Genomic DNA, 17,323 nt, shown 5'->3' with positions numbered 1-17,323 from the left:
GAAGTGTTTATATATTAAATCGCATTATTAACAAAACCCGACAGGTCAGAAACTATTTTAAAACGCAAAACACACTTACTCGACAGAGTAAGGCCCACTCGATAGAGTACCCAGAGACTCACAAAACCGTAGTATTATAGTCTTCCCTCCTTAAAAAGAACTTCGTCCCCGAAGTTCAAACTACAACAAAACAAAGACATACTACTATACTCCCGACACAACAACCAAAATAAAACTCAATCATAAAAAACATGCTACCAACCAAACTCAACCCGACTCAACCACTACAAGACATACCGACGCAACACAAAAAGGGTGTAAAAACTCATAAAAACTCTTTGCGATCATCTCCTACCCCCCTAAAAGAAACAAGGTTACGTCCCCGTAACCATACATACCTGATCATAAAGAAAAGGGTAACGCTCTCTCATGGCCTCCTCTGCCTCCCATGTAGCTTCCTCAGTCTCGTGATTAGACCAAAGGATTTTGAGCAAAACTGTCTCACCACTCCTAGTCTTCCTAACCTTCCGGTCATGAATCTGCTTAGGTACCTCAAGATAGGACAAGGACTCATCTAGCTCTATGCTCTCTGCATCTAACACATGTGATGGATCACTCACATACTTGCGAAACTGAGATACATGAAACACATTATGCACCCTCTCCAACGCAGCTGGTAAAGCCAAACGATAAGCAACCTCTCCAACCCGTTCTAAGATCTCATAAGGCCCTATGAACTTCTGACTCAGCTTGCCTTTCTTCCCAAATCTCATAACCCCACGCATAGGAGACACTTTCAGAAGAACCTTGTCCCCAACCTGAAACTCTATATCCCGACGATGTAAATCTGCATAACTCTTTTGCCTATCCTGAGCTGCTCTCATCCTTTCCCTGATCATCTTAATCTGCTCAACCATCTCATGTACCATCTCTGGTCCTAGAACCATTTGCCTCAAAGACCTTTGTCGTCCCAACAAATCGGACTCCTACATCTCCTCCCATATAAGGCCTCAAACGGTGCCATGCCAATACTAGTGTGATAGTTGTTGTTGTAAGAAAACTCTATCAAATCTAACCTCTGTTCCCAGCTACCAGCAAAGTCCATCACACAAGCTCGTAACATATCCTCTAGAGTCTTGATTGTTCTCTCAGTCTGACCGTCTGTCGCAGGATGAAATGCTGTACTCATCTTTAACATTGTTCCCAAAGATTCCTGCAACTCTTTCCAAAACGTTGAGATAAATCTCGCATCTCTGTCAGATACTATGTCCTTAGGGACTCAATGCAACTTTATCACATTTTTCCGATAAGCCATAGCTAATTGTGCCTTAGTCCATGTATCTTTCATTGGCACAAAATGAGCTGACTTGGTCAGTCGATCCACTATTACCCATATCATGTTGTTACCCTGTTGACTCTTAGGCAAACCCACGATAAAATCCATAGAAATGGATTCCCACTTCCACTCAGGTACCTCTAAAGACTGAATCTTACCTTGTGGTCGTCGTTGTTCCCCTTTAACTCTCTGGCATGTCAAACAACGAGCCACAAACTCAGCTGTCTCTTTCTTCATCCCAGGCCACCAGAACATGTTCTTTAAATCCTTGTATAGCTTATCACCACCCGGATGTACTGAATACGGTGTACAATGTGCCTCTGTCATGATTGTCTTTTTCAGCTCCTCATCATTAGGGACACACCACCTCCCATCATACCTCAGACTACCATCTGTATGAATAGAGAATCGAGACACTGTCCCTTTCTCTACTCCAGCTCTCCACTCAACCATCTTAGGATCCAATACCTGTTTACCTCGAATATTATCATAAAGATCAGGCTGCACCATCAAATCTCCCATGGCATCCCCTCTCTGCATCATATGTATTCCAAACCTCCCCACCTCATCTCTCAACCTCATCAAAGATAAAGTTGTACACAACGAATGTACACTCTTCCTACTCAAGGCATCTGCAACAACATTGGCTTTCCCTTCATGGTAGATAATATCTATGTCATAATCGCCAATCAGCTCCATCCACCTCCTCTGTCTCATGTTCAACTCCTTTTGAGTGAAGATGTACTTGAGACTCTTATGATCAGAAAATACCTTAAAGGTCGCCCCATAAAGGTAATGTCTCCAAATCTTGAGAGCAAACACCACTGCACCCAACTCTAGATCGTGTGTAGGATAATTCTCCTCATAAGGCTTCAATTGCCTAGAAGCATAGGCAATCACTTTACCGTTCTGCATCAACACACATACCAAACCCATTCTTTGAGGCATCTGTATACACCTCAAAGTTCTCAATCCCTTCAGGCAATGCTAGGATAGGAGCTGTGGTCAAACGCTCCTTTAATGTTTGGAACGTCGTCTCACAATTCTCATCCCAACGAAACCTGTTCTCTTTCCTCATCAGAGCTGTCATAGGTCTAGCAATCTTGGAGAAATCCTTCACGAACCGTCTGTAATATCTAGCTAAACCCAAGAAACTCCTGATCTCAACAACATTCTTTGGTGCTTCCCACCTTGTCACTGCCTCAATCTTTGCCGGATCCACAGCTACCCCATCCTTAGAGATCACATGCCCCAGAAAAGCAACTCTCTCTAACCAGAACTCACACTTGGACAGCTTAGCATATAACTCATGCTCCCTCAAGGTCTGTAACACAATCCTCAGATGCTCCTCATGTTCCTCCTTAGTCTTGGAATAGACTAAGATGTCATCGATAAACACCACCAAAAACTTATCTAAAAACTGTCTGAAGATTATGTTCATCAAATACATAAACACAGCCGGTGGATTAGATAACCCAAAAGGCATCACCACATACTCATAATGGCCATACCTCGACGTGAAAGCTGTCTTTGGTATGTCCACCTCTCTGATCTTCACCTGATGGTACCCCGACCTCAAATCAATCTTGGAAAAGACTGATGCACCACTTAACTGATCAAACAGGTCATCTATCCTTGGCAAAGGATACTTGTTCTTTACTGTCACCCGGTTCAGCTCTCTATAGTCTATTCACAACCTCAAGCTCCCATCTTTCTTCTTCACAAAAAGAACTGGTGCTCCCCACGGTGATACACTAGGTCTAATGTATCCCTTCTCTATCAGATCATCTAAATGTTTCCTGAGCTCCTCCATCTCTTTAGGACCCATCCGGTACGGTGCCTTAGAGATTGGCCCCGTCCCCGGTTTTAACTCAACCGTGAAATCTATCTCCCTCTTCGGTGGCAACCCCGGAATCTCCTCCGGAAAGGCATCTGAAAACTCACCCACCACTGGTATCTGATCAACTGTCGGGCTCTCTATCCGGTCATCTCTCACATGGCACAAGATCAAAGGGCATCCCTTCCTCAGATAGGACTTCAAGGTCACAGCTGCAATCAACTTAACTTTAAGTTTGACCACAAACCCACGATAAGACACACTAACACCCTTAGGACCTCTCAAAGACACTTTCTTTTGATGACAGTCTATCTTAGTTTTGTACTTTCCCAACCAATCCATCCCGACTATCATCTCAAAACCGTCTAAAGGAAACTCTAGCAAGTCTACAGGTAGGTCAACTTGCCCAACTATCATAGATACATCCCTATACAACCTCCCACATGATACAGACTCACCCGAAGGTATAAAAATTTTCTCACTTACAGACTCATATACCCTTAAACCCAACCATTTAACATGACTCGAAGATACAAACGACTGAGACGTCCCCGAATCAAACAAAACAAAGGTATGAATACCGTTAACAAGAAAAGTACCAGTGATAACATGTGCGTCGTCCTCAGCTGCTTTCTTGTCCATCATAAACAGCTTTCCACTGGACTTCTGTCCACCTCCCTAGACAGTACTGGCTGATGTGGTCGGCTTAGCACCCGACCACTGATTGTTGTTGTTGTTGTTCGTAACTGGTTTCTGATAAGAATTACCGCCATTGCGGTTACCTCCACCCTGGTTGCTCTGACCTCCTCGGTTAGACCATGACCCAGACGGTCTGTTGCTCGCATAACTCTGTGCCGGTCCCTGAGAATAGCTCCCCTGAGCCGGTCTCTGAAAAGCCCCCGGTACACTTGTGCACTCATGTCTCTTGTGGCCTACACCGCCACAGCCAAAGCAAGTCATCCCCCAACTACCACTACCGCTCCCACGGCCACGCCCAAAGGAACCCCCAGCACTGAACCCTGAACCAGAATAAAACGCTCTAGCCTGACTGTGGTTGCCTTTCTTGTAATTAGATTGGCCACCACCTTTACTCTCAGCCTTTCTTTTCTCACTACCTCTCTCTCGGGCCATCTTCACCAACCTCTCAGCTCTCCCAGCCCTCTCATAAGCTTCCTTAACATCAGTAAGGACTCCCACGGGTAACTTGTCCATAATCCTGGGTGTCAACCCCCTCTCAAATCTCAGCGCTAGGTTCTCCTCACTCAAACCCATGTCCTCAGCATATCTAAACTTCTCATTAAACTGCCTGTAGTACTCAGCTACCGACATGTCAGATGTCATCTTAAACCCATCAAACTCCTCCCTCAGCTTACTCTTCACATGCTCAGGTACAAACTCTTTCCTCATAGCTCTCCGGAACTCTTCCCAAGGTATAGCAGGTAGACCCTGCTTCATGTACATCTCCCTAACACTCACCTTCACCTTATCCCACCATTCACCAGCCGCTTCCCTCAAGTAGAACGCAGCTTGTTCTACTTTCATCTCATCAGGACAATGTACCAGATCCAGAATGTTCTCCATCTCGCGATGCCAATTGTCAAGAAGATTTGGCTCCCCGGTCCCTTTATACTCTTTTGGGTTGAACCTCACTATATAAAGACTGATCTTAGAGTGATCAACCTCTTTATCCTTCCCCACTCTCTTTAGGGCGTCCGTAAGAGCATCTTGATGCTCCAACATCTTAACTATATCATCGATGTTCATGCTCTCAGCTCTCGCATACAAAGCAGTTTTCTTTGGTGGCATCTTGAAACTATATAAGAAAAGGTAGATATAAACATACGTACTATAACCCAAAACACGAAAACAAACTGCCCAGAACCCACTCGATCGAGTGCCCAAACCTACTTGATCGAGTAGCGGCTACTCGATCGAGTGCCCACCATACTCGATCGAGTGCCCCGACTTCAGGCCCAAAACAGACCTTCTGATCTCTAACATACTCGACCGAGTAGCACAGCCACTCGATCGAGTGACCCCCTACTCGATCGAGTGTCCTATGTACTCGATCGAGTACCCAAAAACACGCTTCTGATCATAAAAACGTCAAATTACCACTCGATCGAGTCAGACCCACTCGATCGAGTACCTCACCTACTCGATCGAGTGCCCCCTACTCGATCGAGTCATGCTGACTCGTACATACTACCCGCATGTTATCTCTCATAACCCAACATACTATGCAACTTCATAATCCCAACATTATAATATAACTACGCATGCATTTCTACACGATTCTTCATATAATCAACAAAATAATCTACTTCATGTTATTAAATGCCACATAATAAACAACCATCATGCTTCTTTATGCCAACCAACATATAAACACACCCCACCAACTTTTCAATCACAATATCAACCTTCTACTCCCAACATCCAACAATTCACAACATAAATCGTTACGTTTACATAAGCTGACAAACACAACATACGACCTTGACACATACCCCCCCCCCCCATGTGACCGGTTCAAAATTGTAGGGCGAGTTCGCGACTTTAGGACGTCTCCCAAGCCTTTGCATTAGCTCCTACAACCTATACCCCGGGTTCATTTTAATTGACTCCCTACGTTCATTATATTCATTAGTTACAGGTTTCAGGATCGTCGCTCTGATACCATTTTGTAACACCCCCATACTCCAAGTGCCTTACCAGGACCACTCAGGTATAAAGATGTTACCATCTCGGTTCCCCGAGGCAATGATAATCATAAGACAATAACGAAACAACATTTAATAGTAATAGTTTAGTGAATGAAATACAATCCAAACCAAATACCCAAAATACGGGTTACAAGTTCTCAAAACAACTGTCTAACCAACTAAATGAAAATGTCTGACAAACTACTAAAGCTACAAATGAAGACTCTATCATCATCGACGATGACAATCCCAACTAGCCCATGTATCTCTACTCATACCGATCAACAACTGCTCACCATCCCGAATGGATCACCACGATTTTAAAACAATAAACGGGTCGAAGACTAATCACACAATTTATATAATCCAACAACACAACAAACAACACAGCTCAATCGGCACAGATGTACTCCGAACTCCATCACCAACTCCACAATACTGACTGCACACTAAAGTGTGTAGCCCTGTCAGAGTACCCATCGCAACAGGTTACTCCTCGCCGCCAGTGGGGGAACGCAGCCGTTCCCACCTAAGCCCTGCTCATCTCTGTTGAGCGAATAACCCAAATCCATTAATGTGCACATCCCTTCTGTGGCGGGTTCCACAGAAGGCGAATAATGGGCGTGAAGCCACTTCCGCAAGTGACTCCACTCGGCCAGGGGGGCGCACCCAAGAACACAGACGGATACAAACAATCACAACTACTAAACGGCAATCAAAACCAACAACCGTCACAATACTCGTATGATAACAATCAACAATCACAAATCACCACCAACACATTATGGGACTAATCTTGAGTAGGAAACCCTACCGGAAAGCAACACGGTCGACGATCTCAACAAATTTTGTTATCAAAAAGCCTCTTCTACGAATCCTCCTCCTAACATAACATCACATACATCACTAACCACACAAACCAACACAAACCCCCAATTCCCAAAATTAGGGTTTAACAAGACTTAATTAAATATAACGAATTCGGTACGTAGATCTTACCCTCGACGCAAGGATCACAAAGATGTAAAGAAAGGTGAATTCCGACCTTCCAAGCTCCAGGATTTGTCAATAATGCGATGAATGCGAAGTACGTAGGTTGAAATCTCTTTTGAAAGTAATTAGTTTTGGAAAAGTGTATTATGAAAGTGACGGAAGTGTTTATATATCAAATCGCATTATTAACAAAACCCGACAAATCATCCCCCCGTAAACCGGATACTCGATCGAGTAACTGACGTACTCGATCGAGTGCCGCCTACTCGATCGAGTACCAAGGCTACTCGATCGAGTACCCAACAGGTCAGAAACTATTTTAAAACGCAAAACACACTTACTAGACAGAGTAAGGCACACTCGATAGAGTACCCAGAGACTCACAAAACCGTAGTATTACACATGGAACCTCGGATAATCGTAAAAAATGAATTAAGACTCGTTATTGGGGGCGGAAATTGAATAGTTTCACTTCTGCAATGACCCCGGACACGTGGTTGAAAAATAGGGAGAAAAAGAAACGTAGTCCGGTACGACCTCCCAAACGGTTTAAAATGAATTGTATAATACACGGTTTTCGATATTTTAGGGTCTCGGAAAAAAATTTCTCTGGAAATCAATCAAAAGTTTTCTCGGGTCACATAAAGCTGCCACACAAAATTTGAGGAGCAACGGATGACATTTGGGGATGCTAGTATGCGATTAACCAGCATTCGTCGCACCTCAAAAATCGTGAAGAATGATTTATTACTCGTTATTTGGGGTTGGAATCGAATAAATTTACTCCTACAATGACCTCGGACACGTGGTTGAAAAATCGGGAAGAAAAGATATGTAGTGCGGTACGACCTCCCGAACGGCTCAACATGAAGTGTATATTACACGGTTTCGAGATATCAGGGCCTCGGAAAAAATTCTCTGGAAATCATACAAAAAAATTTTCGAGTCACAGAAAGCAGCCACACAAAATTTGAGGAGCAACGGCGGACATTTGGGGGTATCGGTAAGCGATTAAGCAGCATTCGTCGAAACTCGGATAATCGTGAAACATTAATTAACTCGTTATTTGGGGCGGAAATCGAATAGGTCTACTCCCGCAATGACCTCGGACACGTGGTTGAAAAACGGGGAGAAAAAGAAACGTGGTCCGGTACGACCTCCCGAACAGCTCAAAATGAAGTGTATAATACACGATTTTTGAGATTTTAGGGTCTTGAAAAAATTCTCTGGAAATCACACAAAAGTTTTATCGGGTCACAGAAAGAGGCCACACAAAATTTGAGGAGCAACGAAAGACATTTGGGGGTACCGATATGCGATTAAGAAGCATTTGTGGAACCTCGGATAATAGTGAAAAATGAATTAAGACTCGTTATTTGGGGCGGAAATCGAATAGATTTACTCCTGCAATGACCTCGGGGAGAAAAGGAAACGGGGTCCAGTACGACCTCCCGAACGGCTCAAAATGAAGGGTATAATACACGGTTTTCGAGATTTCAGGGTCTCGGGAAAAATTCTCTAGAAATCACACAAAAGTTTTCTCGGGTCACAGAAAGAGGCCACACAAAATTTGAGGAGCAATGGAGGACACTTGGGGATACCAGTTAGACCTGGCAAAAGCAAACCGACCCGATTGACCTGACCCGAAAAAGATGACCCGAGACCCGAAGTGACCCGAACTGTATCACCCGAATGTGACCCAAAAACCCGAATTGACCCTACCCGACCCGAACATGACCCAAGCTTTCTTGATCCGTACTGGCCCGACCCGAAAATTACCCGATCCGAAACCATCAAACCCGAAAATGACCCGACAAAATATATCTCTAATTGAACCGAAAAGACTTGAAATGGCTATTCTCTATTATTCATTGACACGAAAATAACCCGACCCGAAACAACCCGACCTGCTTGACCCAAAACAGACCCGACAACAAACCCGAAACCCGAAAAGACCTGTCCCGACCCGAATTAACCCCGAACAACGAAAGACCTGAATTGACCCGACCCGAATTGGCCCGACTCAAACTCGACCCGTTAACCCGTTTTGCCAGGTCTACTAGTGCCAAACATCACATGGGAAAGCTATTTAATACACAAGCACGGGCGGATCTAGTTTTCGTTACTAGGGCTATAGTCCTAGAAGCAATTACAAATACAATCTAGTGCACATTTGATACATAAGTTGGTAGTTGTGTCTGTTACCTGTCAAGAATACACGGGTTCCACTACCACTGAAGAAAGTTTTGGTGGATAAAAAAATTTGTTAAGTTGTCCTTTTATATAATGAGTCCGTCTTACAGTGTGAGATCGTCTCATACAAGAATTACTGCTCATGGTGTTTATTAAGCTGTGTTACTCCAACTATTCGAACGGTGTCGTGTTTGACACGTGTCGGAGTGTCGGACACGGCTATTTTGGATGAAGTTTCCTAATTTGTGGTCAAAATTGAAGTGTTAAGTAAAGTGTCGGAGTAGATATTAAGGCAATTTTTGTGTAAAATGCAATTTTTTTTATTTAGCCTATAAGTTGGACAAAAAAACATAAAAAACATTCACTTTTCGAGTGTCTGAGGGCTCAGAAACTCATACGTGGATCTGCCAACGATTTGAATTTTTCCTTAACCAATACGTTTCAAACTTTCAATTATCTATAAATCTAGACTTAGATGGAATTCATTTTTGATTCCGCCCCTGTACACAAGTTAAATAATGTACGACAATATGACAGTAGCAGTCTCCTTGTGTTATGTTATGACTATGGTTAAAAGAACGTCAGTGGTTGCAGTGAAGTTCCAAACAAATTGGCACGAGATTGACGAACTAATATGCTTGGTAACTGAAACTAAGCCCTACGTGAAAATGGACCTTGTTGGATCGTGCCTCGTGTTCAACATGTACATTATTAGTTGACCGGTTGCCTGGTTGGTCCATATGCGAACAGAAAGTTAGTACTATCTATTAACTGCGTTTCTGTTTACATGCCAGTCCAGCACTCAGTCATGACTCATGTCACCTTATAGTGGCCATGAGAAGAAAATTGTTCATTTCCTTAATTAAAACAAATTACATTGCATTTACCACGAGAGCTATTGCAATACATTACAATTTAAGCTAGGCTTTTTCTAAAATGTGTCCTAAAGACTCATGTTAATAATCTTAATATGATAAGATTGATAACATATTCTCATGAGATATTCAAGTATAAACTCATTATTACCATAATTAGTGAGAATATATTGTTAATCTTACCATATTAAGATTATTAACATGTGACCTTACAGTACATTTTAGAAAAAACCTTTAAGCTATTGTTTTGAACTTAATTCTATTTCTCTTCGATTACATTCAATCCAATTCAATTGATATCAATTAAAACATTTTCGGTTCAATTTATACTAATATTATTCCGTTTTACTTGAAAGTGTTGATCATAGGTCGTAGTGTCTTATAATTGGTCTTGTGTAAGACTCACCTAACTTAGGAACTCTCACAATGTCTTTTATAGTTTCTATATCTATTTTAATCGTATGTGACTTATGAGGGGTCATTTTAAGTTACGGTCTTAAACAACAACTAGTTTTCAACCCGTGCAAAATTGCACGGGTATGTTTTGAAGAACATTTATATAATAATTGACATTTAAAATATATTAATAAATATACATGAATATTTTATACTCTATTTCATTTATAATAATAATTGGCTAATTTATTAGTACAACTCTTTTTTCAGCAAAAGTTGTATCGTAATTTCCATTTGTATTTATATTATTCTTAGACAATCTTAGTTCCGTCCAAAATTTATTGCCTTAATACAGTCTATTTAAATAGACAATATATTTAATTGTAATTATGGACTTTATAATTAATCTATACTATATAATTAAAAGGCTACCTTAACATATTTAATTTTATTCCACATCATCTTCACACATTTAATTTTAATACACATAGGATTTGTACATTCATTAATTTCTATCATTTTTATCTATGGAATAAAAATTTAATCTACACAATATAATATAGTTAAAGACTAACTAAAGTATTGACATTCTTATAATTAATTTTAATTATTATTTGATTATATAAAGACCATAATAAAAAAAATTTGAATAGCTAAAAAACCATTTAAAATAAAAACCGCGAAATCTCTCAAAATTTGATAATTTAAACCCTTGAAAATAGAACGAGGATAAAATAGGAAAACAAATAAAGGGAGTTGACAGTAGTCATAGTACAGAGTACCGTGTTATTATGTTTAACTTTCGTAATTTACATCTTACTTTATCATTTATCATGTTCCAAATAATATGTGTTTATGCAGGTAGTATTAACTAAAACAGGAAAACTTATATAAGACCCGTGATTTTTTCACGGGTTTCAAAACTAGTTATGTAATTAATTGCCTCAATGAAATTAATTTCTGTAAACAAAATCTTGCGAAGTTAATTAGAATACAATTAATTATCGACTTTTATCAAGTGTGTTTAACCGCGCGACATTTTATCAAATAAATGCATTTGTACACCAGTAGGCCCCACCACTAACTCAATTTCCGGAAAAAAAATAAAAAATAAAAACTGCATATTAATGACGTGGAAGCATGAAATTGCTTGAAATGCTTCTGGATTAATATAGAGAAGATTAAAATTTAAAACTTAGAGCTACATTTATGTGACATTTGGACGAGAGCTCTAAAACTCGCAACACTCGAATAACAGCCAGCATGGAAACATCAATGAGACTAATAAACCCATTCCTCCTCAACCACCGCATCACCACCGTCACAGCCACCACCATTCTCTCCTCCAAACTTCACCTCCGTACTCACCCTCACCTTCTCTCCCGTACACCTCTCCGCACCAAATCCCTTTCCTTCTCTTCCTCATACGACGGCGTTTTCCCTTCCTCCCCCAATTTCCCCAAATTATCCTTCCTCCTTTCTCTCTCCTCCTCCTCAAACCCTAATCCCACCCCTTCGGATCCCAGTTTCTTCACCTGGCACCGCTCTCCTCAGAACTCCGTCATCGGCGGCGGTGGCGGAGGCGGCGGCGATGGCGGTGGAGGAGGAGTTTCCGCCGCTGTGAAGCCGAAATCGGCGGTGGTGGTGCTAGGGTGGTTAGGTGCGACGCAGAAGCATTTGAGGAGGTACGCGGAATTGTACACTTCGCGAGGGATTGATGCGGTTACGTTTGTCGTGCCGGTGGCGGATGCGATGCGGGTGGATTTAGGGAAGACGGTTGAGAAGCGGATTGAGATTCTTGCAAATGAGATTGTTTCGTGGTTGTCGAATGATAATGGTGGAGATCGAGATCGGAATTTGATCTTTCATACTTTTAGTACTACTGGTTGGCTTGTGTAGGTTGATCATCCTGTTATTCTGTTTCGTTTGTTTAGTCTTGTGTAAGACGGTTTTATCAATCGCTATTGGGAAACAAATCGTGTTCAGGTTAATTAGTTTGGGCCTGTTTCGCAATTTAAATTTATACAACCGTTTTAAGGGAGACTTTATTTTTAGTTTGATCTGCAATTCTGCACTGTGCAATGATTTTAAAGTTCATTTCATTTCCTGAGACTCTTTCATCTAGTTCATTTGTTTACCATTGATTGAAATGTCTCTCAAAAGAAATAAAAGAGGTGAAGAATTTATTAGGACGGAGGGAATAATTGATAATGGAAATGAAGGTGGCGAAACCAATTACTAGTTTAAGGAGGGGCATTAACATAGGATTAGGATGAAGCTAAACTTGTACCCAAAACTCGTTATTGGCCCTCTATTATATGACATTGTACCAAATTGATCAGAATGTTAAGGTTTTGGAATGTGTCAATTGTAATGGATGTGATTCTTTGTGCGAATTGTGAATGCTCGTGTCTTTGGTTGTGTTTGCAGATATGGTTCTATTCTTACTCATATGCAAGGAAGACCTGATCTTACAGAGAAGATAAAAGGGTGTATTGTTGATTCTGGTGGGGATCCAGAGTTGAATCCTAAGGTAATCGTTTTCGCTTTTGCTATGTGAGTCCTTTACTCGGTAACTTTTTTAATAAACTGAGAACACTGTCTCTGGTGTTCAGTTGTTTACTATTGCAAGTAGTTACTTTAATAGGGCGCTTGTGATACCTGTGTCGAGTATTAGTGATCCTCGACAAGCTCATGCCCCCCCTTACTTTGAGATCAGGGGCAATCTCAGTTACTCTATTCTCAACATCATTTTATGCTTTAGAAAGTTCTTGCTTGTCCTATGCTTGAATCGAGTACATGCTTGGGGGGTGCTTCCTTACGTAGCAATTTTGGGCGAACTAATTACTTGAATAGTTAAATTTTAAACCCTATTGTCAATTCCCAAGACTCGCTCAGGATTGAAAATCCATGTGATAAAATGCCAAGGAATGTTTAAGGATCATTTCAGAGTTTAACTGAATGAATCTGATAGCTATTACAGGCCCTAGTGAGTAAGGCGAGAGCACTTAAGATTATTCGATTGGGTGTTCCCTTCTGTTCTGAGAGAGGGGGGATCTAATGCGCAAAACGATAAATAGGGAAAGTCCCACTTGGATTCGAGAAGCAGAAAATGAAGAATGGAATTCAATCTAAGTCCACCCCCTGTAACCCGTAACTCGAGCTTAAACTGTCTCCCCTTTGAAATTTGACCTCGGAAGCTTTTGCAGTAAAGCGTAAACCAAGCGTGCTGTAGGTAAAGTGAATAAATTGGATCATTTCAAGGTTACATGTGTCTTTTGAGTTCCGTCTATTAGTAATTTGTTTTCCCCCAAGAATAGATATGAACATGTTCACTAAATACTGGAGAACCTCTCCATTTCCGAATTCTAGTGGACCCAAATATTCACTGTCTTTAGGTTTTGTAAATAAGGGCTGTTAAAACCCTTTGGTTATCCAAAGTTTGTTGTGGGTCACTTTAATGGAACACCCTCTATAGTCAAATAGAAAAGGCTGCATACTTTTGACTCCCAGCGACCACCCTACTTGGACCGAGGAGGCGAGGCCTTCTTTAAAAAAAATTAGGCATAGATGACATATGGTATAGAAAATGTTAAAGCCAAGTACTCAGGATGGAGACGGGTAAGTTACCCACTAGAATTGACATGATGAGGCATAGTACAGTGTGACAACTGACAAGGCCGCTGGAAAAGAGTCAGTTAAAACAGGGAAACCTTTCAGACTGCCGATGTCTGTGAAGTGATGATTTTTGCTTAGATATTATGGCAAGTTCAGATGCAAATCGTGATGCCCTTCTAATGGTTTATGTGTCAGCTTGCTTGGAAAACACTAATACCAGTTAATTTGTGACATAACATTGAGATTTAGTTGTTATGGTAGATAATATTATTCACCCGTTTATTAGTTTTATGCTTCCATTCCCAATGGTGACGAAGACTTTCTATTCCCTTTGGTGCATGACAGAAAAAAGCAATATGGATTTTAGTCTGGATGGGCATCCTTTTTAATATGTTGTCAGACTAGTCACAGTCATTTGATGCTATTCCCGAAATTATTTTCATGTTTGGTTATTTGGAAAGTCATCCTTGCATTGAACAATAGGAGTGGTATGAGTCGTTGTCTTTAGTACCGTACGACCCTCCTATCCCCACTATTTGAGGAAGCACTGGAGGAGCTGGTGTAATCTTGTTGTTGTCTTTCAGTTTTCTCTGAGTGGAAGCCGGAAGGTGTTTGGCTGTTTAGACTAGCTTCAACAAATACTCATACAAAATTTCATCTCATTTTGCATTTTTTCAGCCATTGAAGTTTTGGGGTCATGTTGTTGCTATTTAAATTGATTGGATAAGTTTCAGGTTTGGGCAGCTGGTTTTGGTGCTGCATTGCTGAAGAAACGCAACACTCGAGTCTCTTTAGCTGAGTCCAAACCTGCCACAGGTAATGATAATGACAAACCAAAACTGCAGGAAGAAGATCCTGACATTCTTGAAGATGTAGTTCTCGCAGCATTGGAGACCATGTTCACTATGGTCTTTAAATTCACTTGTGTTAACCAGTTGAGTATTATGTTTTTGCAACCTGTTTTTAATTACTCCTCTGCCCCATTCAGCGGTCAATCGACGTTAACTTTGACCATTAATTTCTCCATGGAAAGATACGATACAAATGTGTTCCATTTATATATGGAAATACATTTTTTCCATATATTTATTTTGTGACAGTTTGTATATTGTGAGAAAATTCGATCAATGTTGACAGCGCTTGAGTGCTTGACAGCCAAAATGAAATGGGAACAAATATAAATCAGATGGAGAGGCAAAAAGTAACATTTAACTACTAACATGAAATAAGTCTAACGAAAGTTTTGTTATGTCATCAGGAAATTATCGAGGATCATCTCTCACCTAACTGAAAACCAGCCTGATTGTCCTCAGCTTTATTTGTACAGCACAGGTGATAAGGTTATCCGATACCGAACAGTAGAGTCTTTTATTGAACAGCAAAAAAGGAGGGGAAGGAAGGTGACGTCCTTTAACTTTGGGTCATCTCCTCATGTAGATCATTATAGGACATTCCCTGAATTGTACTCCTCATATGTCAACAGCTTCGTTAGTGACGTTTTAGGCGCGGGGAAACCAACTTAAATTTGTGAGGCATATTTTAAATGCATAGTGGTAGTCATCCATTGGGACTGAACATGTGAGTTGTTAGTACAACTGAGACATTACAGAATCACGTCTGGTAGGAAAATGTAGAAACTAAAGCCATGTTTTTTTTTAGCTCGAACCAGTATCTATTATATATTGGTGATGTCAATCGTCAACTGCTCCTCCACTTGAAGTTTTTGAAGTACACTAAAATCAGGTTGGTATACTGGTTTTGACTTTTGAGCATTGGAATGACCCTGACGGCCTGACAACCGCCTGTGATATCTTCCTGTATGTCATCTCTCTTGCTCAGTCCCGCCCCTTGCTTGATACATTGAATTGTCTCTCGTATCACCTTGAGACTTGATAAGTTTGAGTTTTCCTACTCTCATTTATATTCTCTCTATTTGACTAGAGGATATGTCTTGTGAGCATTCTTCTGATATTCTGAGGCGATATTGGTATCTTGTGAACAAGGTATTAACCATGGGTCGTGACTTAGTGAAATATGACGGTTTTGAAGGTTACTACAATCTCATCTTGTGGCGGCGATATATTCAATATTGCCCATATTTATGCCAACAAGTCAAAAACTGACATTCGCCGTAATGACCCCGGTGTCATTAACTCTCCTTGGGATTCGCTATGAATCTATGATAGTACTGAGTATATGTTTTACGGAGTACAAGCTAACTTTCCATACAACAGCCTCAGATGAGATTTGTCTATAGTTGTATTGTTTTTGGTGAAATTGAAATCTAGTGTAGCTGTGTTGTCCGTCGTTTTTCAGTTGTCTCAGTCGCCTCCAACTTATGTAGTAGTGTAGTATACTTCATTTTTGGTTGTGTTGTCCATCACTTCATATTCTTACAAATAATTTTCGTCATTTTTGGCTGCGTTGTCCAACATTTTTATCCTTAATTTAAGCTTTGAAAGTAGTATCTTCTCCATACTAAAGTTTGTATCTTTACTTAATTTTAGTATTGAAATTGTAACCTCATATGTCCGATTATATCTTTTTTCTGTCTTGGGTTATTTGATTATTCTTGCTTCGTCCAGGGAACTGAAAGTTGTTTGCTTATATAAATTTAAAGTTGTTTAAGATCCATTGTTGGATTGGTAGAGTTGTTCTACGAAAATTTCTGACTTTTCAGCCTATGTTAATTCAGGAGATTAGTACTTATTGTAAAGTTTGTCTTCACTTTAAAAGTTGATATCTTTGATGTTAACTTTTTTAATTTAGTGCATTGGCTTACTTGCTTCTTCATTATCCGTTCCAAGAAACTGAAAGTCGGTTGCTTATAAACAACTGTAAGTTGTTTATGCGTTATCGCATCGACTTATGTGATGAAGGTTGAAACTTTGATAACATTGTTGATAGGTTGAATCTTTGATTACATTGTTGGGTTGCGGTAGCCGGAAGGAGACTTGGGAAAATTTCGATTTTTTTTGGCCTATCTTACTTGAAGATGTATGTATGCTCCTGTGATTACTTTCTCACGTTGGTAAAGATTGAATCTCCGTGTTGATTGATGATCGTTAGTCTTTGTGTTTATTGCTGGATCGTTATTAAAACTGAGTTTCGTAAACCATTCTGTTTACACTCTTAATTTCGACATCGTAAAGCAGCCATCACTCAGGTTCCTCCAATTCCTTTGTTTAAAGTTCATCAATGTAAGTGGAGAGATTCTTGAATACGTCTTCGCACAATATCGTTTCTTGGAACGACTTGATATCGAGGATTCAAAAACACTTGGTGAGATTAAAGGTTGTAGGTTTATGTCTCACATTAAAGCACTTGACAATTTCATATTGCTTTAATTTAGAAGTAGAGATTGAGGCTG

General features: G+C 40.5%; 1 protein-coding gene across 1 annotated transcript; it reads left to right on the top strand.

The window, feature by feature from the left end:
- The first annotated feature begins 11,524 nt into the window (after nucleotides 1-11,524).
- LOC141643595 (uncharacterized) lies at nucleotides 11,525-15,692 on the top strand. The gene is made up of 4 exons (XM_074452806.1): nucleotides 11,525-12,230; nucleotides 12,766-12,868; nucleotides 14,688-14,887; nucleotides 15,212-15,692. The coding sequence occupies exons 1-4, from the start codon at nucleotides 11,599-11,601 to the stop codon at nucleotides 15,474-15,476; spliced, it is 1,200 nt and encodes a 399-aa protein (XP_074308907.1). The 5' UTR covers nucleotides 11,525-11,598; the 3' UTR covers nucleotides 15,477-15,692.
- The last annotated feature ends 1,631 nt before the right edge of the window (nucleotides 15,693-17,323 follow it).

This window comes from Silene latifolia, chromosome 2, assembly GCF_048544455.1.
Source record: "Silene latifolia isolate original U9 population chromosome 2, ASM4854445v1, whole genome shotgun sequence".
Lineage (NCBI taxonomy): Eukaryota > Viridiplantae > Streptophyta > Magnoliopsida > Caryophyllales > Caryophyllaceae > Silene > Silene latifolia.
Note: the sequence above shows the minus strand (reverse complement) of the source record. Positions and strands in the feature narration are given on the sequence as shown.